This window comes from Aphelocoma coerulescens, chromosome 27, assembly GCF_041296385.1.
Source record: "Aphelocoma coerulescens isolate FSJ_1873_10779 chromosome 27, UR_Acoe_1.0, whole genome shotgun sequence".
Taxonomy (NCBI): domain Eukaryota; kingdom Metazoa; phylum Chordata; class Aves; order Passeriformes; family Corvidae; genus Aphelocoma; species Aphelocoma coerulescens.
In genome coordinates this window covers 4543855-4570592 of record NC_091040.1, presented here as the reverse complement: position 1 = coordinate 4570592, position 26738 = coordinate 4543855, and the positions used below count along the sequence as shown (strand labels likewise).

Sequence of the window (26738 nt, the reverse complement as noted above, 5' to 3'; positions counted from 1 at the left end):
GACACCCCCACTGCACCTCAGTGGCTGCTCCTGGTGTCCTCTGTGAGCCTGTTCTTCCTTAGACTCAATAAAGTTGTTTTGCATCCAAACCTGGGCCTCTGCTTTCTCCTTCCTTGTGTGGGAACTCCTCCAGTGAGCTCAGGGCAAAAGGTGGAAACAGCAGAGGGTGGACACTTCACGGTGGATTTTAATTTATGCCTTTTCCATTGGAGCTGACAAACACATCCCTGGCTTCTCCAAAATGGGGACCAGTAGGAGAGGATGATGTTAAAAGGTCACCGGTGAGGGAATGGCAATCAGCAATGCCTGGGGATAGTCCACAACGTCCTCTCTTCAAACAGCTTCCTCACAATAAGCCTTCGGCCCAGCTTCTGTGCACACACGCAGGGCTGAGGGGTTTCACTGGCTCAACCAAGCATGAGGACAGAACCAAAACCCTCCTCCCATCGTGCTGGCAGCTGCCACTTTTTCCCCTTCTGGATGTGGGAGAGGAGCAAATCTTCCACCTTCCTGCCTCCACTTCCCAGACATGGTCAAACTCTTTTCTCCACATGCCTCGTGCTCTTTGACAGCATCCTTCTCCCATAGCTCCTGGCTCAGGACAAAGGCCACTGTGGCCACAGGACTCCCCCATCTCCACAGAGCCACCAGAACACGGTAACCTCCAACTTTCTCCATGAGGCAGGAGCAAGGACCCCGGGAAAGAGCAGAGTGTCCCAAGGCTGTTGGGATGCAGCATCAAAGGGATGGCCTGGCTTTGGGGTTGTCCTCGGTGTGCCGTGAGGGCCGTGGCCCTCTCCAGGTCCCTGCCGATAACGCGGGGCTGAGTGTGTGCGAGTGGCTGGCACTGCTGGGCAGGGAAGTCCCTACGGGGCTTGGAATGGCTGGGCTGAGACGTGAGCTCAGGCACAGCTGTGCACACACACACAGACACACAGACACACGGGCACTGACACATTGCCAGCCTGCCCAGGTGTGCACAGAGATGAAGCCAGACGCACAGACCCCAGCAAACGTGCGCAGGCACACGGGCAGGGGGCTGCACACAAGTGCTCTGCCCTGTGCACAACGATCCCCGAGTAGGCCAGAGGCTCTCAGGGGGTGTTCCCACGAGTGCACAAGCACAGGGATGTGCAGGCACTGGCACACACTGGGGCACAGCCACACTGCCACGCACATTATTGCGGGGCAGCACATGGGGCACAGGCCATGGCAAGGGATGTGCCTCAGGAGCAGCTGGGGAGCTGCCAGCCAGAGCAGGGACACAGCACTCCAAGCAGGACACAAGCTCAGGCAGCAGTGCTACAGGAGTCTCGTGGATTGTGCAGGCCGAGGAGGAAGGCAAAGAGGTTCTACCCCATGGGAAAAGCACACCGGGGAACCCTTGGGCGACAAGTCAAAGAGCAGAGGGCTGGGAGCAGATGAGGCCCTTCCAGTCAGCAGGAATTAGAAAAAAGCTGGCAGGGATAAATCACCAGAGTGCCCCAGGCTGGCATCACCTGCCTCCTTGACATTCTGCAATTAATTCATAATTTCATAATTTCTGCTCACCGACACATCCTTGCCCTCAGGACAAATGGAATCTCACATACCAGCTCTCAGAAGAAGTGTCCGCGAGGGAATGGGAATGATGTAGGCCAGGAAATGCAAAGTCATGGTAGAGGGAACCAGCAAGTCATGCCATAGCATTCCCAGAGATCTTTCCATTCATTGGGATCACACAGGAAATTTATCACTCAGGCAGCACGGACTTTGAGCCCTGAGGCACTGTGGGGCCAGCATAAAAGGCAGCCTAACCGGTGGCTGTCTCATCCACTTCTGTCACCTCCTGCTCCTTGGGAACCAGGTGAGTTGGAAGCCCCTTTCTCCTCCACCCTCTCTAGGACAGGGTTGAGCTTTCCAGCCCTTGTTGCCGCTCCTTGTTCTTCTGGGGTGTTCTCCGATGGTGCTCGTGTGGGCAGAGGGGAGAGCGTGTGTTCTGGCCAGAGGCTGAGGCTGGGCTGAGGTGCTTCTTTGCATCCAGGCTGGGCAGGAGCACGGCTGGGGCTGGCTGAGCTCTGAAGGAGCGTGCTGGGCTGAGGCCCAGGATCCCCAGTTTGGGCCCGCACAGGCTGCAGCTGCGCAAGCAGCAGGGGCCTTGTGTTGCTGGGGGTGCCTTGCGGGCTGTGTCTCAGGTGTGCGTGTGCTCTGCTTCCTCCCGGCCCTCTGTGCCAGGTGCAGCGCCAGGCTCGAGACATGTCCTGCCCTGAGAAGTGCCAGCAGTGCCAGCCCTGCAACCCTTGCTGCCAGTCCTGCGGCCCCTGCCCGCTGGCCAGCAGCTGCAATGAGTGCTGTGTCAGGCAGTGCCAGAGCTCCACCGTCGTCATTGAGCCGCCTGCTGTGCTGGTGACCCTGCCCGGGCCCATCCTCAGCTCCTTCCCACAGAACACCGTGGTGGGATCCTCCACCTCCGCTGCCGTTGGCAGCATCCTCAGCTCTGAAGGAGTGCCCATCAGCTCCGGGGGCTTTGACATCTCCTGCATCACCAGCCGCTATGGTGAAAGATGTTGTCGTCCCTGCTAAAGCTGCTGCCGCCACCAACATCCTCAGGCAAGAACCTCCACGACCTCAGAACATGGTGCTGGACTGAAGACAGAACTTTAAGCCTCTGGATTTAGAGCTTCTGCCTATTGTTTCCTCTCCTCTCTTTTTTCTCTTCCTTTTCCTTTCCTGTCAGCACCACTCAATGCCAGCCCTAGTGGGACCTGCTGGCCTCCTTCCCTCTGCAGGCCGGCCGGATTGACACCCTCACTGCATCTTAGTGGCTGCTCCTGGTGCCCTCTGTGAGCCTCCTTCTTTTCTTCCTTAGACACAATAAAGTTGGTTTTGCATTCAAACTTTGGCCTCTGATTTCTCCTTCTTCCTGTTGCAACTCTTCCTGTTTGCCCATTGGAAAAAGTGGAGGAAGCTCAGCACTGGAATCCCGGCAGTGCAATTTTCTTTGTTCTCTTGGAGCCGACAAAGATGTGCCTCACTGTGAGGGTGGTGCGGCACTGTAGGAAATTGCCCAGAAAAGTTTTGGATGCCTCAACCGTGGAAGTGTGCAAGGCCAGTTTGGACAGCTCTTTGATCAACCCGGTTTAGTGGGTGGCATCAGTGCCCATCTGCTGAGGGCAGCGGGAGTGGAAATAAATGATCTTTAAGTTCCCTTCCAGCCCAGACCATTTCTAATGACATACGCTTTCACAGAGGCATCACCAGAGTGACAAATGTGCTCAGGGTTGGGCAGCGCTGAGTCCCCTTTGGACAGCCTTGGAAGTGACTCAGTCAGACACGGCGGGAGACGATGGACTCCTCCCACAGAGCCCATTCCTGCAGCCTTATTTACAAAGTTGGCCTTCCTGAGCAACCACTACACGTGAGGAAGCCCTGCTTCCTGGGAAGTGGCCAGCCATCACTTCCTGAGGGAAGTTGGACATAAAATTATTTATTTTTCTGCTTTTCTCATACACGCATAACGCTTTGCGTTTGCTTTAGCAAACTGCCTTATAACAAGCTCCAAGTTGCTTTCTCTTTTATTTTCTCTTCTCTGTCCACGGCACACATGGGATTGATAGAGTGGCTTGGTGGGCACCATCCATGCAGCCAAGGTCAACCTTGGGACAGCTGGTCATCCAGCCCAGGCCAAGAGCAGGAACGAGCTGCAGAAGCGGGCATGGGCTGTTGGCCAAAGGGAGACGTATTAGAGGGGAAGCAAGACCACAAAGCATATCTGACCCACTTCCCGAATGCTCCAGAACACCAGGCTGCACATGAAAACTCACGTGCTGTCACGCAGAGATGAGGGAGAGAGGTGCATGTGTACAAGAAGAACAAGTGTGATGTCCTGAGAACTTTGCCACAAACAAACCCACAGGAATGACACAGGTTCACCTCACGTGCCCGCATGGAATGCCACCAGACCATGATGCGAGCATTCTGCCGACTCTGACGTGTTTATGTCCTGGAAATACTTGGGCCTCTCATCCCGGCCCTAACAGAAGTCTTCACATAGGAACGCACACGGCAGAAGCCAGGAAATGAAAAGGCCGCACTGCAGGAAACCAGGACACAGCCCCTGCCATTAGCTGGGATGGTGCACATTTGCCATGAGCTGGTCACAAAATTATTACTTCCACCAAGGTGCTACTGGGCCTGAGGCAGTGCAGGACTGCTATAAAAGGCAGCCCAAGTCTCTGCTCTCACATCCACTTCTCTCACCTCCTCCTCCTCCTCAGGAATCAGGTGAGTGGGAAGCCTCCAATCCTTCTCCTCCTGCTTCCAGCCCAGCTCTTTCCTGGCTGGAGGTCTCAGCTGATCGGGGCTGTCAGAGCCCAGGGCTGGGAGCTGCTTCTGCTGGGAGAAGGCAGGGGGGAGAAGATCTTGTGCAGAGAGAGGCTGGGACTTGGCTGAGGTGGCTCCTGGGCTTTGAGGTGGGCAGTGCAGTGTGGGCCAGGAGGTGCCTTGGCTGCAGGGTGCTTGGGGCAGTGCTGCTTCTCAAGCGTCCTAACATTCTGCTTCTCCCTGCCCTCTGTGCCCTCTGGGACCCCGAGCCATGTCCTGCTGCCAGCCCTGCAACCCTTGCTGCCAGCCCTGCGGCCCCTGCCCGCTGGCCAACAGCTGCAATGAGTGCTGTGTCAGGCAGTGCCAGAGCTCCACCGTGGCCATCCAGCCCTCCCCAGTGGTGGTGACCCTGCCCGGGCCCATCCTCAGCTCCTTCCCACAGAACACCGTGGTGGGATCCTCCACCTCCGCTGCCGTTGGCAGCATCCTCAGCTCTGGCGGAGTGCCCATCAACTCTGGCGGCTTTGACATCTCCTGCATCACCAGCGGCTATGGCAGCAGATGCTGTCCCCCCTGCTAAATCTGCTGGCAACATCCTCGAGCAAGAACCTCCACGACCTCAGAACGTGGGGCTGGACTGAAGATGGATCTTGGGAACAACCTATTTAACCCCTTGGATTACTGCTGTTTTCTTCCACTCTCTTCCCCTCCCTCCCTTTCCTGTCCACACCACTCAATGCCAGCCTACTGGGACCTGTTGGCCTCCCTGCCTTCCTCTGCAGGCCAGGCAGACGGACACCCCCACTGCACCTCAGTGGCTGCTCCTGGTGTCCTCTGTGAGCCTGTTCTTCCTTAGACTCAATAAAGTTGTTTTGCATCCAAACCTGGGCCTCTGCTTTCTCCTTCCTTGTGTGGGAACTCCTCCAGTGAGCTCAGGGCAAAAGGTGGAAACAGCAGAGGGTGGACACTTCACGGTGGATTTTAATTTGTGCCTTTTCCGTTGGAGCTGACAAACACATCCCTGGCTTCTCCAAAATGGGGACCAGCAGGAGAGGATGATGTTAAAAGGTCACCGGTGAGGGAATGGCAATCAGCAATGCCTGGGGATAGTCCACAACGTCCTCTCTTCAAACAGCTCCCTCACAATAAGCCTTCGGCCAGCTTCTGTGCACACACGCAGGGCTGAGGGGTTTCACTGGCTCAACCAAGCATGAGGACAGAACCAAAACCCTCCTCCCATCGCGCTGGCAGCTGCCACTCTTTCCCCTTCTGGATGTGGGAGAGGAGCAAATCTTCCACCTTCCTGCCTCCACTTCCCAGACATGGTCAAACTCTTTTCTCCACATGCCTCGTGCTCTTTGACAGCATCCTTCTCCCATAGCTCCTGGCTCAGGACAAAGGCCACTGTGGCCACAGGACTCCCCCATCTCCACAGAGCCACCAGAACACGGTAACCTCCAACTTTCTCCATGAGGCAGGAGCAAGGACCCTGGGAAAGAGCAGAGTGTCCCAAGGCTGTTGGGATGCAGCATCAAAGGGATGGCCTGGCTTTGGGGTTGTCCTCGGTGTGCCGTGAGGGCCGTGGCCCTCTCCAGGTCCCTGCCGATAATGCGGGGCTGAGTGTGTGCGAGTGGCTGGCACTGCTGGGCAGGGAAGTCCCTACGGGGCTTGGAATGGCTGGGCTGAGACGTGAGCTCAGGCACAGCTGTGCACACACACACAGACACACAGACACACGGGCACTGACACATTGCCAGCCTGCCCAGGTGTGCACAGAGATGAAGCCAGACGCACAGACCCCAGCAAACGTGCGCAGGCACACGGGCAGGGGGCTGCACACAAGTGCTCTGCCCTGTGCACAACGATCCCCGAGTAGGCCAGAGGCTCTCAGGGGGTGTTCCCACGAGTGCACAAGCACAGGGATGTGCAGGCACTGGCACACACTGGGGCACAGCCACGCTGCCACGCACATTATTGCGGGGCAGCACATGGGGCACAGGCCATGGCAAGGGATGTGCCTCAGGAGCAGCTGGGGAGCTGCCAGCCAGAGCAGGGACACAGCACTCCAAGCAGGACACAAGCTCAGGCAGCAGTGCTACAGGAGTCTCGTGGATTGTGCAGGCCGAGGAGGAAGGCAAAGAGGTTCTACCCCATGGGAAAAGCACACCGGGGAACCCTTGGGCGACAAGTCAAAGAGCAGAGGGCTGGGAGCAGATGAGGCCCTTCCAGTCAGCAGGAATTAGAAAAAAGCTGGCAGGGATAAATCACCAGAGTGCCCCAGGCTGGCATCACCTGCCTCCTTGACATTCTGCAATTAATTCATAATTTCATAATTTCTGCTCACCGACACATCCTTGCCCTCAGGACAAATGGAATCTCACATACCAGCTCTCAGAAGAAGTGTCCGCGAGGGAATGGGAATGATGTAGGCCAGGAAATGCAAAGTCATGGTAGAGGGAACCAGCAAGTCATGCCATAGCATTCCCACAGATCTTTCCATTCATTGGGATCACACAGGAAATTTATCACTCAGGCAGCACGGACTTTGAGCCCTGAGGCACTGTGGGGCCAGCATAAAAGGCAGCCTAACCGGTGGCTGTCTCATTCACTTCTGTCACCTCCTGCTCCTTGGGAACCAGGTGAGTTGGAAGCCCCTTTCTCCTCCACCCTCTCTAGGACAGGGTTGAGCTTTCCAGCCCTTGTTGCCGCTCCTTGTTCTTCTGGGGTGTTCTCCGATGGTGCTCGTGTGGGCAGAGGGGAGAGCGTGTGTTCTGGCCAGAGGCTGAGGCTGGGCTGAGGTGCTTCTTTGCATCCAGGCTGGGCAGGAGCACGGCTGGGGCTGGCTGAGCTCTGAAGGAGCGTGCTGGGCTGAGGCCCAGGATCCCCAGTTTGGGCCCGCACAGGCTGCAGCTGCGCAAGCAGCAGGGGCCTTGTGTTGCTGGGGGTGCCTTGTGGGCTGTGTCTCAGGTGTGCGTGTGCTCTGCTTCCTCCCTGCCCTCTGTGCCAGGTGCAGCGCCAGGCTCGAGACATGTCCTGCCCTGAGAAGTGCCAGCAGTGCCAGCCCTGCAACCCTTGCTGCCAGTCCTGCGGCCCCTGCCCGCTGGCCAACAGCTGCAATGAGTGCTGTGTCAGGCAGTGCCAGAGCTCCACCGTCGTCATTGAGCCGCCTGCTGTGCTGGTGACCCTGCCCGGGCCCATCCTCAGCTCCTTCCCACAGAACACCGTGGTGGGATCCTCCACCTCCGCTGCCGTTGGCAGCATCCTCAGCTCTGAAGGAGTGCCCATCAGCTCCGGGGGCTTTGACATCTCCTGCATCACCAGCCGCTATGGTGAAAGATGTTGTCGTCCCTGCTAAAGCTGCTGCCGCCACCAACATCCTCAGGCAAGAACCTCCACGACCTCAGAACATGGTGCTGGACTGAAGACAGAACTTTAAGCCTCTGGATTTAGAGCTTCTGCCTATTGTTTCCTCTCCTCTCTTTTTTCTCTTCCTTTTCCTTTCCTGTCAGCACCACTCAATGCCAGCCCTAGTGGGACCTGCTGGCCTCCTTCCCTCTGCAGGCCGGCCGGATTGACACCCTCACTGCATCTTAGTGGCTGCTCCTGGTGCCCTCTGTGAGCCTCCTCCTTTTCTTCTTTTGACTCAATAAAGTTGGTTTTGCATTCAAACTTTGGCCTCTGATTTCTCCTTCTTCCTGTTGCAACTCTTCCTGTTTGCCCATTGGAAAAAGTGGAGGAAGCTCAGCACTGGAATCCCGGCAGTGCAATTTTCTTTGTTCTCTTGGAGCCGACAAAGATGTGCCTCACTGTGAGGGTGGTGCGGCACTGTAGGAAATTGCCCAGAAAAGTTTTGGATGCCTCAACCGTGGAAGTGTGCAAGGCCAGTTTGGACAGCTCTTTGATCAACCCGGTTTAGTGGGTGGCATCAGTGCCCATCTGCTGAGGGCAGCGGGAGTGGAAATAAATGATCTTTAAGTTCCCTTCCAGCCCAGACCATTTCTAATGACATACGCTTTCACAGAGGCATCACCAGAGTGACAAATGTGCTCAGGGTTGGGCAGCGCTGAGTCCCCTTTGGACAGCCTTGGAAGTGACTCAGTCAGACACGGCGGGAGACGATGGACTCCTCCCACAGAGCCCATTCCTGCAGCCTTATTTACAAAGTTGGCCTTCCTGAGCAACCACTACACGTGAGGAAGCCCTGCTTCCTGGGAAGTGGCCAGCCATCACTTCCTGAGGGAAGTTGGACATAAAATTATTTATTTTTCTGCTTTTCTCATACACGCATAACGCTTTGCGTTTGCTTTAGCAAACTGCCTTATAACAAGCTCCAAGTTGCTTTCTCTTTTATTTTCTCTTCTCTGTCCACGGCACACATGGGATTGATAGAGTGGCTTGGTGGGCACCATCCATGCAGCCAAGGCCAACCTTGGGACAGCTGGTCATCCAGCCCAGGCCAAGAGCAGGAACGAGCTGCAGAAGCGGGCATGGGCTGTTGGCCAAAGGGAGACGTATTAGAGGGGAAGCAAGACCACAAAGCATATCTGACCCACTTCCCGAATGCTCCAGAACACCAGGCTGCACATGAAAACTCACGTGCTGTCACGCAGAGATGAGGGAGAGAGGTGCATGTGTACAAGAAGAACAAGTGTGATGTCCTGAGAACTTTGCCACAAACAAACCCACAGGAATGACACAGGTTCACCTCACGTGCCCGCATGGAATGCCACCAGACCATGATGCGAGCATTCTGCCGACTCTGACGTGTTTATGTCCTGGAAATACTTGGGCCTCTCATCCCGGCCCTAACAGAAGTCTTCACATAGGAACGCACACGGCAGAAGCCAGGAAATGAAAAGGCCGCACTGCAGGAAACCAGGACACAGCCCCTGCCATTAGCTGGGATGGTGCACATTTGCCATGAGCTGGTCACAAAATTATTACTTCCACCAAGGTGCTACTGGGCCTGAGGCAGTGCAGGACTGCTATAAAAGGCAGCCCAAGTCTCTGCTCTCACATCCACTTCTCTCACCTCCTCCTCCTCCTCAGGAATCAGGTGAGTGGGAAGCCTCCAATCCTTCTCCTCCTGCTTCCAGCCCAGCTCTTTCCTGGCTGGAGGTCTCAGCTGATCGGGGCTGTCAGAGCCCAGGGCTGGGAGCTGCTTCTGCTGGGAGAAGGCAGGGGAGAGAAGATCTTGTGCAGAGAGAGGCTGGGACTTGGCTGAGGTGGCTCCTGGGCTTTGAGGTGGGCAGTGCAGTGTGGGCCAGGAGGTGCCTTGGCTGCAGGGTGCTTGGGGCAGTGCTGCTTCTCAAGCGTCCTAACATTCTGCTTCTCCCTGCCCTCTGTGCCAGGTGCACCTGGGACCCCGAGCCATGTCCTGCAACCCTTGCTGCCAGCCCTGCGGCCCCTGCCCGCTGGCCAACAGCTGCAATGAGTGCTGTGTCAGGCAGTGCCAGAGCTCCACCGTGGCCATCCAGCCCTCCGCAGTGGTGGTGACCCTGCCCGGGCCCATCCTCAGCTCCTTCCCACAGAACACCGTGGTGGGATCCTCCACCTCCGCTGCCGTTGGCAGCATCCTCAGCTCTGGCGGAGTGCCCATCAACTCTGGCGGCTTTGACATCTCCTGCATCACCAGCGGCTATGGCAGCAGATGCTGTCCCCCCTGCTAAATCTGCTGGCAACATCCTCGAGCAAGAACCTCCACGACCTCAGAACGTGGGGCTGGACTGAAGATGGATCTTGGGAACAACCTATTTAACCCCTTGGATTACTCTTCCCCTCCCTCCCTTTCCTGTCTGCACCACTCAATGCCAGCCTACCTGTTGGCCTCCCTGCCTTCCTCTGCAGGCCAGGCAGACGGACACCCCCACTGCACCTCAGTGGCTGCTCCTGGTGTCCTCTGTGAGCCTGTTCTTCCTTAGACTCAATAAAGTTGTTTTGCATCCAAACCTGGGCCTCTGCTTTCTCCTTCCTTGTGTGGGAACTCCTCCAGTGAGCTCAGGGCAAAAGGTGGAAACAGCAGAGGGTGGACACTTCACGGTGGATTTTAATTTATGCCTTTTCCATTGGAGCTGACAAACACATCCCTGGCTTCTCCAAAATGGGGACCAGTAGGAGAGGATGATGTTAAAAGGTCACCGGTGAGGGAATGGCAATCAGCAATGCCTGGGGATAGTCCACAACGTCCTCTCTTCAAACAGCTTCCTCACAATAAGCCTTCGGCCCAGCTTCTGTGCACACACGCAGGGCTGAGGGGTTTCACTGGCTCAACCAAGCATGAGGACAGAACCAAAACCCTCCTCCCATCGTGCTGGCAGCTGCCACTTTTTCCCCTTCTGGATGTGGGAGAGGAGCAAATCTTCCACCTTCCTGCCTCCACTTCCCAGACATGGTCAAACTCTTTTCTCCACATGCCTCGTGCTCTTTGACAGCATCCTTCTCCCATAGCTCCTGGCTCAGGACAAAGGCCACTGTGGCCACAGGACTCCCCCATCTCCACAGAGCCACCAGAACACGGTAACCTCCAACTTTCTCCATGAGGCAGGAGCAAGGACCCCGGGAAAGAGCAGAGTGTCCCAAGGCTGTTGGGATGCAGCATCAAAGGGATGGCCTGGCTTTGGGGTTGTCCTCGGTGTGCCGTGAGGGCCGTGGCCCTCTCCAGGTCCCTGCCGATAACGCGGGGCTGAGTGTGTGCGAGTGGCTGGCACTGCTGGGCAGGGAAGTCCCTACGGGGCTTGGAATGGCTGGGCTGAGACGTGAGCTCAGGCACAGCTGTGCACACACACACAGACACACAGACACACGGGCACTGACACATTGCCAGCCTGCCCAGGTGTGCACAGAGATGAACCCAGACGCACAGACCCCAGCAAACGTGCGCAGGCACACGGGCAGGGGGCTGCACACAAGTGCTCTGCCCTGTGCACAACGATCCCCGAGTAGGCCAGAGGCTCTCAGGGGGTGTTCCCACGAGTGCACAAGCACAGGGATGTGCAGGCACTGGCACACACTGGGGCACAGCCACACTGCCACGCACATTATTGCGGGGCAGCACATGGGGCACAGGCCATGGCAAGGGATGTGCCTCAGGAGCAGCTGGGGAGCTGCCAGCCAGAGCAGGGACACAGCACTCCAAGCAGGACACAAGCTCAGGCAGCAGTGCTACAGGAGTCTCGTGGATTGTGCAGGCCGAGGAGGAAGGCAAAGAGGTTCTACCCCATGGGAAAAGCACACCGGGGAACCCTTGGGCGACAAGTCAAAGAGCAGAGGGCTGGGAGCAGATGAGGCCCTTCCAGTCAGCAGGAATTAGAAAAAAGCTGGCAGGGATAAATCACCAGAGTGCCCCAGGCTGGCATCACCTGCCTCCTTGACATTCTGCAATTAATTCATAATTTCATAATTTCTGCTCACCGACACATCCTTGCCCTCAGGACAAATGGAATCTCACATACCAGCTCTCAGAAGAAGTGTCCGCGAGGGAATGGGAATGATGTAGGCCAGGAAATGCAAAGTCATGGTAGAGGGAACCAGCAAGTCATGCCATAGCATTCCCAGAGATCTTTCCATTCATTGGGATCACACAGGAAATTTATCACTCAGGCAGCACGGACTTTGAGCCCTGAGGCACTGTGGGGCCAGCATAAAAGGCAGCCTAACCGGTGGCTGTCTCATCCACTTCTGTCACCTCCTGCTCCTTGGGAACCAGGTGAGTTGGAAGCCCCTTTCTCCTCCACCCTCTCTAGGACAGGGTTGAGCTTTCCAGCCCTTGTTGCCGCTCCTTGTTCTTCTGGGGTGTTCTCCGATGGTGCTCGTGTGGGCAGAGGGGAGAGCGTGTGTTCTGGCCAGAGGCTGAGGCTGGGCTGAGGTGCTTCTTTGCATCCAGGCTGGGCAGGAGCACGGCTGGGGCTGGCTGAGCTCTGAAGGAGCGTGCTGGGCTGAGGCCCAGGATCCCCAGTTTGGGCCCGCACAGGCTGCAGCTGCGCAAGCAGCAGGGGCCTTGTGTTGCTGGGGGTGCCTTGCGGGCTGTGTCTCAGGTGTGCGTGTGCTCTGCTTCCTCCCGGCCCTCTGTGCCAGGTGCAGCGCCAGGCTCGAGACATGTCCTGCCCTGAGAAGTGCCAGCAGTGCCAGCCCTGCAACCCTTGCTGCCAGTCCTGCGGCCCCTGCCCGCTGGCCAGCAGCTGCAATGAGTGCTGTGTCAGGCAGTGCCAGAGCTCCACCGTCGTCATTGAGCCGCCTGCTGTGCTGGTGACCCTGCCCGGGCCCATCCTCAGCTCCTTCCCACAGAACACCGTGGTGGGATCCTCCACCTCCGCTGCCGTTGGCAGCATCCTCAGCTCTGAAGGAGTGCCCATCAGCTCCGGGGGCTTTGACATCTCCTGCATCACCAGCCGCTATGGTGAAAGATGTTGTCGTCCCTGCTAAAGCTGCTGCCGCCACCAACATCCTCAGGCAAGAACCTCCACGACCTCAGAACATGGTGCTGGACTGAAGACAGAACTTTAAGCCTCTGGATTTAGAGCTTCTGCCTATTGTTTCCTCTCCTCTCTTTTTTCTCTTCCTTTTCCTTTCCTGTCAGCACCACTCAATGCCAGCCCTAGTGGGACCTGCTGGCCTCCTTCCCTCTGCAGGCCGGCCGGATTGACACCCTCACTGCATCTTAGTGGCTGCTCCTGGTGCCCTCTGTGAGCCTCCTCCTTTTCTTCTTTTGACTCAATAAAGTTGGTTTTGCATTCAAACTTTGGCCTCTGATTTCTCCTTCTTCCTGTTGCAACTCTTCCTGTTTGCCCATTGGAAAAAGTGGAGGAAGCTCAGCACTGGAATCCCGGCAGTGCAATTTTCTTTGTTCTCTTGGAGCCGACAAAGATGTGCCTCACTGTGAGGGTGGTGCGGCACTGTAGGAAATTGCCCAGAAAAGTTTTGGATGCCTCAACCGTGGAAGTGTGCAAGGCCAGTTTGGACAGCTCTTTGATCAACCCGGTTTAGTGGGTGGCATCAGTGCCCATCTGCTGAGGGCAGCGGGAGTGGAAATAAATGATCTTTAAGTTCCCTTCCAGCCCAGACCATTTCTAATGACATACGCTTTCACAGAGGCATCACCAGAGTGACAAATGTGCTCAGGGTTGGGCAGCGCTGAGTCCCCTTTGGACAGCCTTGGAAGTGACTCAGTCAGACACGGCGGGAGACGATGGACTCCTCCCACAGAGCCCATTCCTGCAGCCTTATTTACAAAGTTGGCCTTCCTGAGCAACCACTACACGTGAGGAAGCCCTGCTTCCTGGGAAGTGGCCAGCCATCACTTCCTGAGGGAAGTTGGACATAAAATTATTTATTTTTCTGCTTTTCTCATACACGCATAACGCTTTGCGTTTGCTTTAGCAAACTGCCTTATAACAAGCTCCAAGTTGCTTTCTCTTTTATTTTCTCTTCTCTGTCCACGGCACACATGGGATTGATAGAGTGGCTTGGTGGGCACCATCCATGCAGCCAAGGTCAACCTTGGGACAGCTGGTCATCCAGCCCAGGCCAAGAGCAGGAACGAGCTGCAGAAGCGGGCATGGGCTGTTGGCCAAAGGGAGACGTATTAGAGGGGAAGCAAGACCACAAAGCATATCTGACCCACTTCCCGAATGCTCCAGAACACCAGGCTGCACATGAAAACTCACGTGCTGTCACGCAGAGATGAGGGAGAGAGGTGCATGTGTACAAGAAGAACAAGTGTGATGTCCTGAGAACTTTGCCACAAACAAACCCACAGGAATGACACAGGTTCACCTCACGTGCCCGCATGGAATGCCACCAGACCATGATGCGAGCATTCTGCCGACTCTGACGTGTTTATGTCCTGGAAATACTTGGGCCTCTCATCCCGGCCCTAACAGAAGTCTTCACATAGGAACGCACACGGCAGAAGCCAGGAAATGAAAAGGCCGCACTGCAGGAAACCAGGACACAGCCCCTGCCATTAGCTGGGATGGTGCACATTTGCCATGAGCTGGTCACAAAATTATTACTTCCACCAAGGTGCTACTGGGCCTGAGGCAGTGCAGGACTGCTATAAAAGGCAGCCCAAGTCTCTGCTCTCACATCCACTTCTCTCACCTCCTCCTCCTCCTCAGGAATCAGGTGAGTGGGAAGCCTCCAATCCTTCTCCTCCTGCTTCCAGCCCAGCTCTTTCCTGGCTGGAGGTCTCAGCTGATCGGGGCTGTCAGAGCCCAGGGCTGGGAGCTGCTTCTGCTGGGAGAAGGCAGGGGGGAGAAGATCTTGTGCAGAGAGAGGCTGGGACTTGGCTGAGGTGGCTCCTGGGCTTTGAGGTGGGCAGTGCAGTGTGGGCCAGGAGGTGCCTTGGCTGCAGGGTGCTTGGGGCAGTGCTGCTTCTCAAGCGTCCTAACATTCTGCTTCTCCCTGCCCTCTGTGCCCTCTGGGACCCCGAGCCATGTCCTGCTGCCAGCCCTGCAACCCTTGCTGCCAGCCCTGCGGCCCCTGCCCGCTGGCCAACAGCTGCAATGAGTGCTGTGTCAGGCAGTGCCAGAGCTCCACCGTGGCCATCCAGCCCTCCCCAGTGGTGGTGACCCTGCCCGGGCCCATCCTCAGCTCCTTCCCACAGAACACCGTGGTGGGATCCTCCACCTCCGCTGCCGTTGGCAGCATCCTCAGCTCTGGCGGAGTGCCCATCAACTCTGGCGGCTTTGACATCTCCTGCATCACCAGCGGCTATGGCAGCAGATGCTGTCCCCCCTGCTAAATCTGCTGGCAACATCCTCGAGCAAGAACCTCCACGACCTCAGAACGTGGGGCTGGACTGAAGATGGATCTTGGGAACAACCTATTTAACCCCTTGGATTACTGCTGTTTTCTTCCACTCTCTTCCCCTCCCTCCCTTTCCTGTCCACACCACTCAATGCCAGCCTACTGGGACCTGTTGGCCTCCCTGCCTTCCTCTGCAGGCCAGGCAGACGGACACCCCCACTGCACCTCAGTGGCTGCTCCTGGTGTCCTCTGTGAGCCTGTTCTTCCTTAGACTCAATAAAGTTGTTTTGCATCCAAACCTGGGCCTCTGCTTTCTCCTTCCTTGTGTGGGAACTCCTCCAGTGAGCTCAGGGCAAAAGGTGGAAACAGCAGAGGGTGGACACTTCACGGTGGATTTTAATTTGTGCCTTTTCCGTTGGAGCTGACAAACACATCCCTGGCTTCTCCAAAATGGGGACCAGCAGGAGAGGATGATGTTAAAAGGTCACCGGTGAGGGAATGGCAATCAGCAATGCCTGGGGATAGTCCACAACGTCCTCTCTTCAAACAGCTCCCTCACAATAAGCCTTCGGCCAGCTTCTGTGCACACACGCAGGGCTGAGGGGTTTCACTGGCTCAACCAAGCATGAGGACAGAACCAAAACCCTCCTCCCATCGCGCTGGCAGCTGCCACTCTTTCCCCTTCTGGATGTGGGAGAGGAGCAAATCTTCCACCTTCCTGCCTCCACTTCCCAGACATGGTCAAACTCTTTTCTCCACATGCCTCGTGCTCTTTGACAGCATCCTTCTCCCATAGCTCCTGGCTCAGGACAAAGGCCACTGTGGCCACAGGACTCCCCCATCTCCACAGAGCCACCAGAACACGGTAACCTCCAACTTTCTCCATGAGGCAGGAGCAAGGACCCTGGGAAAGAGCAGAGTGTCCCAAGGCTGTTGGGATGCAGCATCAAAGGGATGGCCTGGCTTTGGGGTTGTCCTCGGTGTGCCGTGAGGGCCGTGGCCCTCTCCAGGTCCCTGCCGATAATGCGGGGCTGAGTGTGTGCGAGTGGCTGGCACTGCTGGGCAGGGAAGTCCCTACGGGGCTTGGAATGGCTGGGCTGAGACGTGAGCTCAGGCACAGCTGTGCACACACACACAGACACACAGACACACGGGCACTGACACATTGCCAGCCTGCCCAGGTGTGCACAGAGATGAAGCCAGACGCACAGACCCCAGCAAACGTGCGCAGGCACACGGGCAGGGGGCTGCACACAAGTGCTCTGCCCTGTGCACAACGATCCCCGAGTAGGCCAGAGGCTCTCAGGGGGTGTTCCCACGAGTGCACAAGCACAGGGATGTGCAGGCACTGGCACACACTGGGGCACAGCCACGCTGCCACGCACATTATTGCGGGGCAGCACATGGGGCACAGGCCATGGCAAGGGATGTGCCTCAGGAGCAGCTGGGGAGCTGCCAGCCAGAGCAGGGACACAGCACTCCAAGCAGGACACAAGCTCAGGCAGCAGTGCTACAGGAGTCTCGTGGATTGTGCAGGCCGAGGAGGAAGGCAAAGAGGTTCTACCCCATGGGAAAAGCACACCGGGGAACCCTTGGGCGACAAGTCAAAGAGCAGAGGGCTGGGAGCAGATGAGGCCCTTCCAGTCAGCAGGAATTAGAAAAAAGCTGGCAGGGATAAATCACCAGAGTGCCCCAGGCTGGCATCACCTGCCTCCTTGACATTCTGCAATTAATTCATAATTTCATAATTTCTGCTCACCGACACATCCTTGCCCTCAGGACAAATGGAATCTCACATACCAGCTCTCAGAAGAAGTGTCCGCGAGGGAATGGGAATGATGTAGGCCAGGAAATGCAAAGTCATGGTAGAGGGAACCAGCAAGTCATGCCATAGCATTCCCACAGATCTTTCCATTCATTGGGATCACACAGGAAATTTATCACTCAGGCAGCACGGACTTTGAGCCCTGAGGCACTGTGGGGCCAGCATAAAAGGCAGCCTAACCGGTGGCTGTCTCATTCACTTCTGTCACCTCCTGCTCCTTGGGAACCAGGTGAGTTGGAAGCCCCTTTCTCCTCCACCCTCTCTAGGACAGGGTTGAGCTTTCCAGCCCTTGTTGCCGCTCCTTGTTCTTCTGGGGTGTTCTCCGATGGTGCTCGTGTGGGCAGAGGGGAGAGCGTGTGTTCTGGCCAGAGGCTGAGGCTGGGCTGAGGTGCTTCTTTGCATCCAGGCTGGGCAGGAGCACGGCTGGGGCTGGCTGAGCTCTGAAGGAGCGTGCTGGGCTGAGGCCCAGGATCCCCAGTTTGGGCCCGCACAGGCTGCAGCTGCGCAAGCAGCAGGGGCCTTGTGTTGCTGGGGGTGCCTTGTGGGCTGTGTCTCAGGTGTGCGTGTGCTCTGCTTCCTCCCTGCCCTCTGTGCCAGGTGCAGCGCCAGGCTCGAGACATGTCCTGCCCTGAGAAGTGCCAGCAGTGCCAGCCCTGCAACCCTTGCTGCCAGTCCTGCGGCCCCTGCCCGCTGGCCAACAGCTGCAATGAGTGCTGTGTCAGGCAGTGCCAGAGCTCCACCGTCGTCATTGAGCCGCCTGCTGTGCTGGTGACCCTGCCCGGGCCCATCCTCAGCTCCTTCCCACAGAACACCGTGGTGGGATCCTCCACCTCCGCTGCCGTTGGCAGCATCCTCAGCTCTGAAGGAGTGCCCATCAGCTCCGGGGGCTTTGACATCTCCTGCATCACCAGCCGCTATGGTGAAAGATGTTGTCGTCCCTGCTAAAGCTGCTGCCGCCACCAACATCCTCAGGCAAGAACCTCCACGACCTCAGAACATGGTGCTGGACTGAAGACAGAACTTTAAGCCTCTGGATTTAGAGCTTCTGCCTATTGTTTCCTCTCCTCTCTTTTTTCTCTTCCTTTTCCTTTCCTGTCAGCACCACTCAATGCCAGCCCTAGTGGGACCTGCTGGCCTCCTTCCCTCTGCAGGCCGGCCGGATTGACACCCTCACTGCATCTTAGTGGCTGCTCCTGGTGCCCTCTGTGAGCCTCCTCCTTTTCTTCTTTTGACTCAATAAAGTTGGTTTTGCATTCAAACTTTGGCCTCTGATTTCTCCTTCTTCCTGTTGCAACTCTTCCTGTTTGCCCATTGGAAAAAGTGGAGGAAGCTCAGCACTGGAATCCCGGCAGTGCAATTTTCTTTGTTCTCTTGGAGCCGACAAAGATGTGCCTCACTGTGAGGGTGGTGCGGCACTGTAGGAAATTGCCCAGAAAAGTTTTGGATGCCTCAACCGTGGAAGTGTGCAAGGCCAGTTTGGACAGCTCTTTGATCAACCCGGTTTAGTGGGTGGCATCAGTGCCCATCTGCTGAGGGCAGCGGGAGTGGAAATAAATGATCTTTAAGTTCCCTTCCAGCCCAGACCATTTCTAATGACATACGCTTTCACAGAGGCATCACCAGAGTGACAAATGTGCTCAGGGTTGGGCAGCGCTGAGTCCCCTTTGGACAGCCTTGGAAGTGACTCAGTCAGACACGGCGGGAGACGATGGACTCCTCCCACAGAGCCCATTCCTGCAGCCTTATTTACAAAGTTGGCCTTCCTGAGCAACCACTACACGTGAGGAAGCCCTGCTTCCTGGGAAGTGGCCAGCCATCACTTCCTGAGGGAAGTTGGACATAAAATTATTTATTTTTCTGCTTTTCTCATACACGCATAACGCTTTGCGTTTGCTTTAGCAAACTGCCTTATAACAAGCTCCAAGTTGCTTTCTCTTTTATTTTCTCTTCTCTGTCCACGGCACACATGGGATTGATAGAGTGGCTTGGTGGGCACCATCCATGCAGCCAAGGCCAACCTTGGGACAGCTGGTCATCCAGCCCAGGCCAAGAGCAGGAACGAGCTGCAGAAGCGGGCATGGGCTGTTGGCCAAAGGGAGACGTATTAGAGGGGAAGCAAGACCACAAAGCATATCTGACCCACTTCCCGAATGCTCCAGAACACCAGGCTGCACATGAAAACTCACGTGCTGTCACGCAGAGATGAGGGAGAGAGGTGCATGTGTACAAGAAGAACAAGTGTGATGTCCTGAGAACTTTGCCACAAACAAACCCACAGGAATGACACAGGTTCACCTCACGTGCCCGCATGGAATGCCACCAGACCATGATGCGAGCATTCTGCCGACTCTGACGTGTTTATGTCCTGGAAATACTTGGGCCTCTCATCCCGGCCCTAACAGAAGTCTTCACATAGGAACGCACACGGCAGAAGCCAGGAAATGAAAAGGCCGCACTGCAGGAAACCAGGACACAGCCCCTGCCATTAGCTGGGATGGTGCACATTTGCCATGAGCTGGTCACAAAATTATTACTTCCACCAAGGTGCTACTGGGCCTGAGGCAGTGCAGGACTGCTATAAAAGGCAGCCCAAGTCTCTGCTCTCACATCCACTTCTCTCACCTCCTCCTCCTCCTCAGGAATCAGGTGAGTGGGAAGCCTCCAATCCTTCTCCTCCTGCTTCCAGCCCAGCTCTTTCCTGGCTGGAGGTCTCAGCTGATCGGGGCTGTCAGAGCCCAGGGCTGGGAGCTGCTTCTGCTGGGAGAAGGCAGGGGAGAGAAGATCTTGTGCAGAGAGAGGCTGGGACTTGGCTGAGGTGGCTCCTGGGCTTTGAGGTGGGCAGTGCAGTGTGGGCCAGGAGGTGCCTTGGCTGCAGGGTGCTTGGGGCAGTGCTGCTTCTCAAGCGTCCTAACATTCTGCTTCTCCCTGCCCTCTGTGCCAGGTGCACCTGGGACCCCGAGCCATGTCCTGCAACCCTTGCTGCCAGCCCTGCGGCCCCTGCCCGCTGGCCAACAGCTGCAATGAGTGCTGTGTCAGGCAGTGCCAGAGCTCCACCGTGGCCATCCAGCCCTCCCCAGTGGTGGTGACCCTGCCCGGGCCCATCCTCAGCTCCTTCCCACAGAACACCGTGGTGGGATCCTCCACCTCCGCTGCCGTTGGCAGCATCCTCAGCTCTGGCGGAGTGCCCATCAACTCTGGCGGCTTTGACATCTCCTGCATCACCAGCGGCTATGGCAGCAGATGCTGTCCCCCCTGCTAAATCTGCTGGCAACATCCTCGAGCAAGAACCTCCACGACCTCAGAACGTGGGGCTGGACTGAAGATGGATCTTGGGAACAACCTATTTAACCCCTTGGATTACTGCTGTTTTCTTCCACTCTCTTCCCCTCCCTCCCTTTCCTGTCTGCACCACTCAATGCCAGCCTACTGGGACCTGTTGGCCTCCCTGCCTTCCTCTGCAGGCCAGGCAGACGGACACCCCCACTGCACCTCAGTGGCTGCTCCTGGTGTCCTCTGTGAGCCTGTTCTTCCTTAGACTCAATAAAGTTGTTTTGCATCCAAACCTGGGCCTCTGCTTTCTCCTTCCTTGTGTGGGAACTCCTCCAGTGAGCTCAGGGCAAAAGGTGGAAACAGCAGAGGGTGGACACTTCACGGTGGATTTTAATTTGTGCCTTTTCCGTTGGAGCTGACAAACACATCCCTGGCTTCTCCAAAATGGGGACCAGTAGGAGAGGATGATGTTAAAAGGTCACCGGTGAGGGAATGGCAATCAGCAATGCCTGGGGATAGTCCACAACGTCCTCTCTTCAAACAGCTCCCTCACAATAAGCCTTCGGCCAGCTTCTGTGCACACACGCAGGGCTGAGGGGTTTCACTGGCTCAACCAAGCATGAGGACAGAACCAAAACCCTCCTCCCATCGCGCTGGCAGCTGCCACTCTTTCCCCTTCTGGATGTGGGAGAGGAGCAAATCTTCTACCTTCCTGCCTCCACTTCCCAGACATGGTCAAACTCTTTTCTCCACATGCCTCGTGCTCTTTGACAGCATCCTTCTCCCATAGCTCCTGGCTCAGGACAAAGGCCACTGTGGCCACAGGACTCCCCCATCTCCACAGAGCCACCAGAACACGGTAACCTCCAACTTTCTCCATGAGGCAGGAGCAAGGACCCCGGGAAAGAGCAGAGTGTCCCAAGGCTGTTGGGATGCAGCATCAAAGGGATGGCCTGGCTTTGGGGTTGTCCTCGGTGTGCCGTGAGGGCCGTGGCCCTCTCCAGGTCCCTGCCGATAACGCGGGGCTGAGTGTGTGCGAGTGGCTGGCACTGCTGGGCAGGGAAGTCCCTACGGGGCTTGGAATGGCTGGGCTGAGACGTGAGCTCAGGCACAGCTGTGCACACACACACAGACACACAGACACACGGGCACTGACACATTGCCAGCCTGCCCAGGTGTGCACAGAGATGAAGCCAGACGCACAGACCCCAGCAAACGTGCGCAGGCACACGGGCAGGGGGCTGCACACAAGTGCTCTGCCCTGTGCACAACGATCCCCGAGTAGGCCAGAGGCTCTCAGGGGGTGTTCCCACGAGTGCACAAGCACAGGGATGTGCAGGCACTGGCACACACTGGGGCACAGCCACGCTGCCATGCACATTATTGCGGGGCAGCACATGGGGCACAGGCCATGGCAAGGGATGTGCCTCAGGAGCAGCTGGGGAGCTGCCAGCCAGAGCAGGGACACAGCACTCCAAGCAGGACACAAGCTCAGGCAGCAGTGCTACAGGAGTCTCGTGGATTGTGCAGGCCGAGGAGGAAGGCAAAGAGGTTCTACCCCATGGGAAAAGCACACCGGGGAACCCTTGGGCGACAAGTCAAAGAGCAGAGGGCTGGGAGCAGATGAGGCCCTTCCAGTCAGCAGGAATTAGAAAAAAGCTGGCAGGGATAAATCACCAGAGTGCCCCAGGCTGGCATCACCTGCCTCCTTGACATTCTGCAATTAATTCATAATTTCATAATTTCTGCTCACCGACACATCCTTGCCCTCAGGACAAATGGAATCTCACATACCAGCTCTCAGAAGAAGTGTCCGCGAGGGAATGGGAATGATGTAGGCCAGGAAATGCAAAGTCATGGTAGAGGGAACCAGCAAGTCATGCCATAGCATTCCCAGAGATCTTTCCATTCATTGGGATCACACAGGAAATTTATCACTCAGGCAGCACGGACTTTGAGCCCTGAGGCACTGTGGGGCCAGCATAAAAGGCAGCCTAACCGGAGGCTGTCTCATCCACTTCTGTCACCTCCTGCTCCTTGGGAACCAGGTGAGTTGGAAGCCCCTTTCTCCTCCACCCTCTCTAGGACAGGGTTGAGCTTTCCAGCCCTTGTTGCCGCTCCTTGTTCTTCTGGGGCGTTCTCCGATGGTGCTCGTGTGGGCAGAGGGGAGAGCGTGTGTTCTGGCCAGAGGCTGAGGCTGGGCTGAGGTGCTTCTTTGCATCCAGGCTGGGCAGGAGCACGGCTGGGGCTGGCTGAGCTCTGAAGGAGCGTGCTGGGCTGAGGCCCAGGATCCCCAGTTTGGGCCCGCACAGGCTGCAGCTGCGCAAGCAGCAGGGGCCTTGTGTTGCTGGGGGTGCCTTGCGGGCTGTGTCTCAGGTGTGCGTGTGCTCTGCTTCCTCCCTGCCCTCTGTGCCAGGTGCAGCGCCAGGCTCGAGACATGTCCTGCCCTGAGAAGTGCCAGCAGTGCCAGCCCTGCAACCCTTGCTGCCAGTCCTGCGGCCCCTGCCCGCTGGCCAGCAGCTGCAATGAGTGCTGTGTCAGGCAGTGCCAGAGCTCCACCGTCGTCATTGAGCCGCCTGCTGTGCTGGTGACCCTGCCCGGGCCCATCCTCAGCTCCTTCCCACAGAACACCGTGGTGGGATCCTCCACCTCCGCTGCCGTTGGCAGCATCCTCAGCTCTGAAGGAGTGCCCATCAGCTCCGGGGGCTTTGACATCTCCTGCATCACCAGCCGCTATGGTGAAAGATGTTGTCGTCCCTGCTAAAGCTGCTGCCGCCACCAACATCCTCAGGCAAGAACCTCCACGACCTCAGAACATGGTGCTGGACTGAAGACAGAACTTTAAGCCTCTGGATTTAGAGCTTCTGCCTATTGTTTCCTCTCCTCTCTTTTTTCTCTTCCTTTTCCTTTCCTGTCAGCACCACTCAATGCCAGCCCTAGTGGGACCTGCTGGCCTCCTTCCCTCTGCAGGCCGGCCGGATTGACACCCTCACTGCATCTTAGTGGCTGCTCCTGGTGCCCTCTGTGAGCCTCCTCCTTTTCTTCCTTAGACACAATAAAGTTGGTTTTGCATTCAAACTTTGGCCTCTGATTTCTCCTTCTTCCTGTTGCAACTCTTCCTGTTTGCCCATTGGAAAAAGTGGAGGAAGCTCAGCACTGGAATCCCGGCAGTGCAATTTTCTTTGTTCTCTTGGAGCCGACAAAGATGTGCCTCACTGTGAGGGTGGTGAGGCACTGTAGGAAATTGCCCAGAAAAGTTTTGGATGCCTCAACCGTGGAAGTGTGCAAGGCCAGTTTGGACAGCTCTTTGATCAACCCGGTTTAGTGGGTGGCGTCAGTGCCCATCTGCTGAGGGCAGCGGGAGTGGAAATAAATGATCTTTAAGTTCCCTTCCAGCCCAGACCATTTCCAATGACATACGCTTACACAGAGGCATCACCAGAGTGACAAATGTGCTCAGGGTTGGGCAGCGCTGAGTCCCCTTTGGACAGCCTTGGAAGTGACTCAGTCAGACACGGCGGGAGACGCTGGACTCCTCCCACAGAGCCCATTCCTGCAGCCTTATTTACAAAGTTGGCCTTCCTGAGCAACCACTACACATGAGGAAGCCCTGCTTCCTGGGAAGTGGCCAGCCATCACTTCCTGAGGGAAGTTGGACATAAAATTATTTATTTTTCTGCTTTTCTCATACACGCATAACGCTTTGTGTTTGCTTTAGCAAACTGCCTTATAACAAGCTCCAAGTTGCTTTCTCTTTTATTTTCTCTTCTCTGTCCACGGCACACATAGGAATTGATAGAGTGGCTTGGTGGGCACCATCCATGCAGCCAAGGCCAACCTTGGGACAGCTGGTCATCCAGCCCAGGCCAAGAGCAGGAACGAGCTGCAGAAGCGGGCATGGGCTGTTGGCCAAAGGGAGACGTATTAGAGGGGAAGCAAGACCACAAAGCATATCTGACCCACTTCCCGAATGCTCCAGAACACCAGGCTGCACATGAAAACTCACGTGCTGTCACGCAGAGATGAGGGAGAGAGGTGCATGTGTACAAGAAGAACAAGTGTGATGTCCTGAGACTTTGCCACAAACAAACCCACAGGAATGACACAGGTTCACCTCACGTGCCCGCATGGAATGCCACCAGACCATGATGCGAGCATTCTGCCAATTCTGACGTGTTTATGTCCTGGAAATACTTGGGCCTCTCATCCCGGCCCTAACAGAAGTCTTCACATAGGAACGCACACGGCAGAAGCCAGGAAATGAAAAGGCCGCACTGCAGGAAACCAGGACACAGCCCCTGCCATTAGCTGGGATGGTGCACATTTGCCATGAGCTGGTCACAAAATTATTACTTCCACCAAGGTGCTACTGGGCCTGAGGCAGTGCAGGACTGCTATAAAAGGCAGCCCAAGTCTCTGCTCTCACATCCACTTCTCTCACCTCCTCCTCCTCCTCAGGAATCAGGTGAGTGGGAAGCCTCCAATCCTTCTCCTCCTGCTTCCAGCCCAGCTCTTTCCTGGCTGGAGGTCTCAGCTGATCGGGGCTGTCAGAGCCCAGGGCTGGGAGCTGCTTCTGCTGGGAGAAGGCAGGGGGGAGAAGATCTTGTGCAGAGAGAGGCTGGGACTTGGCTGAGGTGGCTCCTGGGCTTTGAGGTGGGCAGTGCAGTGTGGGCCAGGAGGTGCCTTGGCTGCAGGGTGCTTGGGGCAGTGCTGCTTCTCAAGCGTCCTAACATTCTGCTTCTCCCTGCCCTCTGTGCCAGGTGCACCTGGGACCCCGAGCCATGTCCTGCAACCCTTGCTGCCAGCCCTGCGGCCCCTGCCCGCTGGCCAACAGCTGCAATGAGTGCTGTGTCAGGCAGTGCCAGAGCTCCACCGTGGCCATCCAGCCCTCCGCAGTGGTGGTGACCCTGCCCGGGCCCATCCTCAGCTCCTTCCCACAGAACACCGTGGTGGGATCCTCCACCTCCGCTGCCGTTGGCAGCATCCTCAGCTCTGGCGGAGTGCCCATCAACTCTGGCGGCTTTGACATCTCCTGCATCACCAGCGGCTATGGCAGCAGATGCTGTCCCCCCTGCTAAATCTGCTGGCAACATCCTCGAGCAAGAACCTCCACGACCTCAGAACGTGGGGCTGGACTGAAGATGGATCTTGGGAACAACCTATTTAACCCCTTGGATTACTCTTCCCCTCCCTCCCTTTCCTGTCTGCACCACTCAATGCCAGCCTACCTGTTGGCCTCCCTGCCTTCCTCTGCAGGCCAGGCAGACGGACACCCCCACTGCACCTCAGTGGCTGCTCCTGGTGTCCTCTGTGAGCCTGTTCTTCCTTAGACTCAATAAAGTTGTTTTGCATCCAAACCTGGGCCTCTGCTTTCTCCTTCCTTGTGTGGGAACTCCTCCAGTGAGCTCAGGGCAAAAGGTGGAAACAGCAGAGGGTGGACACTTCACGGTGGATTTTAATTTATGCCTTTTCCATTGGAGCTGACAAACACATCCCTGGCTTCTCCAAAATGGGGACCAGTAGGAGAGGATGATGTTAAAAGGTCACCGGTGAGGGAATGGCAATCAGCAATGCCTGGGGATAGTCCACAACGTCCTCTCTTCAAACAGCTTCCTCACAATAAGCCTTCGGCCCAGCTTCTGTGCACACACGCAGGGCTGAGGGGTTTCACTGGCTCAACCAAGCATGAGGACAGAACCAAAACCCTCCTCCCATCGTGCTGGCAGCTGCCACTTTTTCCCCTTCTGGATGTGGGAGAGGAGCAAATCTTCCACCTTCCTGCCTCCACTTCCCAGACATGGTCAAACTCTTTTCTCCACATGCCTCGTGCTCTTTGACAGCATCCTTCTCCCATAGCTCCTGGCTCAGGACAAAGGCCACTGTGGCCACAGGACTCCCCCATCTCCACAGAGCCACCAGAACACGGTAACCTCCAACTTTCTCCATGAGGCAGGAGCAAGGACCCCGGGAAAGAGCAGAGTGTCCCAAGGCTGTTGGGATGCAGCATCAAAGGGATGGCCTGGCTTTGGGGTTGTCCTCGGTGTGCCGTGAGGGCCGTGGCCCTCTCCAGGTCCCTGCCGATAACGCGGGGCTGAGTGTGTGCGAGTGGCTGGCACTGCTGGGCAGGGAAGTCCCTACGGGGCTTGGAATGGCTGGGCTGAGACGTGAGCTCAGGCACAGCTGTGCACACACACACAGACACACAGACACACGGGCACTGACACATTGCCAGCCTGCCCAGGTGTGCACAGAGATGAAGCCAGACGCACAGACCCCAGCAAACGTGCGCAGGCACACGGGCAGGGGGCTGCACACAAGTGCTCTGCCCTGTGCACAACGATCCCCGAGTAGGCCAGAGGCTCTCAGGGGGTGTTCCCACGAGTGCACAAGCACAGGGATGTGCAGGCACTGGCACACACTGGGGCACAGCCACGCTGCCACGCACATTATTGCGGGGCAGCACATGGGGCACAGGCCATGGCAAGGGATGTGCCTCAGGAGCAGCTGGGGAGCTGCCAGCCAGAGCAGGGACACAGCACTCCAAGCAGGACACAAGCTCAGGCAGCAGTGCTACAGGAGTCTCGTGGATTGTGCA

The 26738-nt window shown here is 56.7% G+C and overlaps 7 protein-coding genes and 3 pseudogenes across 7 annotated transcripts; all 10 read left to right on the top strand.

The window, feature by feature from the left end:
- Positions 1-2235: 2235 nt before the first annotated feature.
- Positions 2236-2782, top strand: LOC138099104 (feather keratin Cos2-2-like). Its single transcript, XM_068996168.1, has 2 exons — positions 2236-2536; positions 2769-2782. The coding sequence occupies exons 1-2, from the start codon at positions 2236-2238 to the stop codon at positions 2780-2782; spliced, it is 315 nt and encodes a 104-aa protein (XP_068852269.1).
- A 1345-nt stretch (positions 2783-4127) lies between these two features.
- LOC138099321 (feather keratin Cos1-2-like) lies at positions 4128-4882 on the top strand (annotated as a pseudogene).
- A 2448-nt stretch (positions 4883-7330) lies between these two features.
- LOC138099103 (feather keratin Cos2-2-like) lies at positions 7331-7877 on the top strand. The gene is made up of 2 exons (XM_068996166.1): positions 7331-7631; positions 7864-7877. The coding sequence occupies exons 1-2, from the start codon at positions 7331-7333 to the stop codon at positions 7875-7877; spliced, it is 315 nt and encodes a 104-aa protein (XP_068852267.1).
- A 1797-nt stretch (positions 7878-9674) lies between these two features.
- Positions 9675-9971, top strand: LOC138099102 (feather keratin Cos1-2-like). Its single transcript, XM_068996165.1, has one exon. It carries the CDS (start codon positions 9675-9677, stop codon positions 9969-9971), a length of 297 nt encoding a protein of 98 aa, XP_068852266.1.
- Positions 9972-12396: 2425 nt separating this feature from the next.
- LOC138099101 (feather keratin Cos2-2-like) lies at positions 12397-12943 on the top strand. The gene is made up of 2 exons (XM_068996164.1): positions 12397-12697; positions 12930-12943. Exons 1-2 carry the CDS (start codon positions 12397-12399, stop codon positions 12941-12943), a joined length of 315 nt encoding a protein of 104 aa, XP_068852265.1.
- Positions 12944-14288: 1345 nt separating this feature from the next.
- LOC138099313 (feather keratin Cos1-2-like) lies at positions 14289-15043 on the top strand (annotated as a pseudogene).
- A 2448-nt stretch (positions 15044-17491) lies between these two features.
- On the top strand, positions 17492-18038 carry LOC138099099 (feather keratin Cos2-2-like). The gene is made up of 2 exons (XM_068996163.1): positions 17492-17792; positions 18025-18038. The coding sequence occupies exons 1-2, from the start codon at positions 17492-17494 to the stop codon at positions 18036-18038; spliced, it is 315 nt and encodes a 104-aa protein (XP_068852264.1).
- A 1345-nt stretch (positions 18039-19383) lies between these two features.
- On the top strand, positions 19384-20132 carry LOC138099351 (feather keratin Cos1-2-like; annotated as a pseudogene).
- Positions 20133-22580: 2448 nt separating this feature from the next.
- Positions 22581-23127, top strand: LOC138099098 (feather keratin Cos2-2-like). The gene is made up of 2 exons (XM_068996162.1): positions 22581-22881; positions 23114-23127. The coding sequence occupies exons 1-2, from the start codon at positions 22581-22583 to the stop codon at positions 23125-23127; spliced, it is 315 nt and encodes a 104-aa protein (XP_068852263.1).
- Positions 23128-24924: 1797 nt separating this feature from the next.
- On the top strand, positions 24925-25221 carry LOC138099097 (feather keratin Cos1-2-like). The gene has a single exon (XM_068996161.1). The coding sequence runs from the start codon at positions 24925-24927 to the stop codon at positions 25219-25221; it is 297 nt and encodes a 98-aa protein (XP_068852262.1).
- The last annotated feature ends 1517 nt before the right edge of the window (positions 25222-26738 follow it).